At 51.6% G+C, this 2,500-nt stretch overlaps 2 protein-coding genes across 2 annotated transcripts in view; one reads left to right on the top strand and one right to left on the bottom strand.

The window, feature by feature from the left end:
* The window catches only part of ccdc146 (coiled-coil domain containing 146), a gene marked incomplete at both ends in the record, with an annotated part of 46,156 nt that overhangs the window by 35,011 nt on the left and 8,645 nt on the right, over positions 1-2,500 (bottom strand). The gene's annotated exons all lie outside the window — the stretch shown is intronic.
* The window catches only part of fgl2a (fibrinogen-like 2a), a gene marked incomplete at its 5' end in the record, with an annotated part of 8,947 nt that continues 7,121 nt past the window's right edge, over positions 675-2,500 (top strand). Inside the window, one exon of the mRNA XM_080537709.1 lies at positions 675-1,503. Coding sequence (XP_080393835.1) covers positions 675-1,503 — 829 coding nt within the window. The remainder of the gene's footprint in view (positions 1,504-2,500) is intronic.

Here is a 2,500-nt window from a genome sequence, read left to right as displayed (position 1 = left end):
AACTGGCATTCACACAAACATTGAGGTCGCTGAGAGCTTGGAAATCTTAAAGAAAAATAACACACACACACACACACACACACACAAAGTGTTTTCAGTGTTCAGATGATCCAATACTTTCTAAAACAGCCAAGAAGGCAAAACAGTCCAGAAACAACAAGCTGTGTGAGGGAAACACTCCAAAGGTTCTGAGGACGGGTAATTCCGATTCCTGTGTACTGAGTCACAAACTCTGTTGAGGGAAATGAAACGTTCCTTCTTTCTGCGGAACTGCAAACACAGTCCTCTGAGGGACAGCCAACCAGACCTACCTACTTCCATTTTTACAGTGCTGATATCGGGCGTGGAATTATGCAATACACCGTGCAGCCCCTCCCATCCTCTCACACAGCCCCCCCTTCTCTCTCTCTGTCTCTCTCGCTCTCTCTCTCTCTCCCTCCCTCCTTCCCTCCCTCTCTCTCCCTCTCTCTCTCTCTCTCTCTGCCCTGATATTAATGACACAGCTATCTCAGGCAGTGGCTCAGTTCTCCTGCGCGCTCTCTCCTCTGCAGAGGCTGTTTCTCTCACTCTCACACTCTCTCCGTCTCTCTCCAACTGCGCATCGGACACACACACACACACGCGCACACACACACACACACACTCACACACACACACACACCTACACACACATCATGAGGCTGGTCCTGCTGTGTGTTTGTGCCTCTCTGCTGACTACTGTCCCGTGGAGCTCCGTGGCCGCCGTGGAGCTCGCCGAGGGGGCTCAGCACCACCAGCCGAGGTGGGATAAGGACAACAGGGGCGGCGGTGGGGGGGCCGGTGGTGGTGGTGGGGGGGGCGCCTGCCCCGTCAAGATGAGGCCGGCGGGTCAGTGCGGGGGGGAGGAGGACGACTGCCCCTACCAGCTCACCCTGCCACCCCTCACCATCCAGCTGCCCCGGCAGTTCAGGATGCTGGAGAAGACGCTGAAGGAGCTGCAGAGCCTCAAGGAGACGGTCCACCGGCTGAAGAGCGCCTGTCTGGAGTGCCGGCAGCACCAGGCGGACCAGAGCCTGCAGAGGGACAGTGGGGAGGTGGTGGTGGTGGGGCAAGGGCAGGGGCAGGGGCCGGGGCAACAGGCAGGGAGCAGTAAGGAGGAACGTGGGGATGGAGGAGTTGGACCAGGGCTAGGACCAGGGCTAGGACTGGGGCTAGGACTGGGGCTAGGACCAGGGCTAGGGCCAGGGGGGCTAGAGGGACTAGGTAAAACCTCCCAGAGCACCATCCCCAGCTCTGGGGGCTCGGTCCTGGAGATGCAGACCAAGATGAACAGGATGTCGGCCAGCCTGAAGAACGCGCGGGGCCAGATCACCGCCATGCAGGGGCGACTGGAGGAGCTGAGCCTCATCAACATGAAGAACGTGGAGGCCATGGTGGACAGCAAGGTGGAGAACATCTCCGGGGTGGTCAACAAGCTTAGCAGCACCTGCACCAACCAGTGTGCCAGCAAGAACTCACCCCAGTGTAAGTGACCTCTCTCTGACCCTAGCCCTGACCCTGACCCTAACCCTGACCCTAACCTGATTCTAACCCTGACCCTAACCCTGACCCTAATCCTATCCCTAACCCTGACTCTAACCCTAACCCTAACCCTCACCCTGACCCTAACCCACGATCTGATAACTGTATGTTAATTAACTCTGTTAATGTAATACTTTCTATAGGGTTAATGTAACTACTGTATAATATATTATGATAACATTCTAAGTCTATAGGGTTAATGTAACTACTCTATGATAACATTCTAAGTGTATAGGGTTAATGTAACTACTCTATGATAACATTCTAAGTGTATAGGGTTAATGTGACTACTATGATAACATTCTAAGTGTATAGGGTTAATGTAACCACTCTATGATGACATTCTAAGTCTATAGGGTTAATGTGACTACTCTATGATAACACTCTACTCTGCATCGTGTTGATTCACTATGAGTCTATAGTTATAGTTATATTGGGTTTCAGCTGAATATGAATTGATGTGCTATCGTCGTCATCATCAACATGACTATTTGGCAGATGATTGCTTGAGGATGATCACATGTCCCATGATGCAGGAGACTGTGTACCGCTAAAGATGATGAAGGTGAAGACATCAGGGGAGGCTGGTGGAGGTAGAAATCGGAGGACGGGGCTGATTGTAATGCACGGAACAGAATGAGGAACGGCATCATTCCATGCATTAGAATGAGCTCCGTCCTCCGAGTTCTACCTCCACCAGCCTCCTCTGTCAGAGAGGAAACCACAGAGTACCGTATGCATCTGGAGAAACGGCTTAGTGCTGTTTCTTTAACACAGTAATCCACTTTCATTACTTAATTCTCCCTTCTTCTAGCATTGTGACTGCCAATGGCCCTTGGCCCTAGCATAGATTAGTTTTTTCTTATGATGACTGGTGGATAGAGGATTCACTTTAGTTAGACAAATGTATTTGTTGTAAGTCGCTTTGGATAAAGGCGTC

The sequence above is a fragment of the Nansenia antarctica genome (assembly GCF_963989245.1).
Source record: "Nansenia antarctica genome assembly, chromosome: 8".
Lineage (NCBI taxonomy): Eukaryota > Metazoa > Chordata > Actinopteri > Argentiniformes > Microstomatidae > Nansenia > Nansenia antarctica.
Note: the sequence above shows the minus strand (reverse complement) of the source record. Positions and strands in the feature narration are given on the sequence as shown.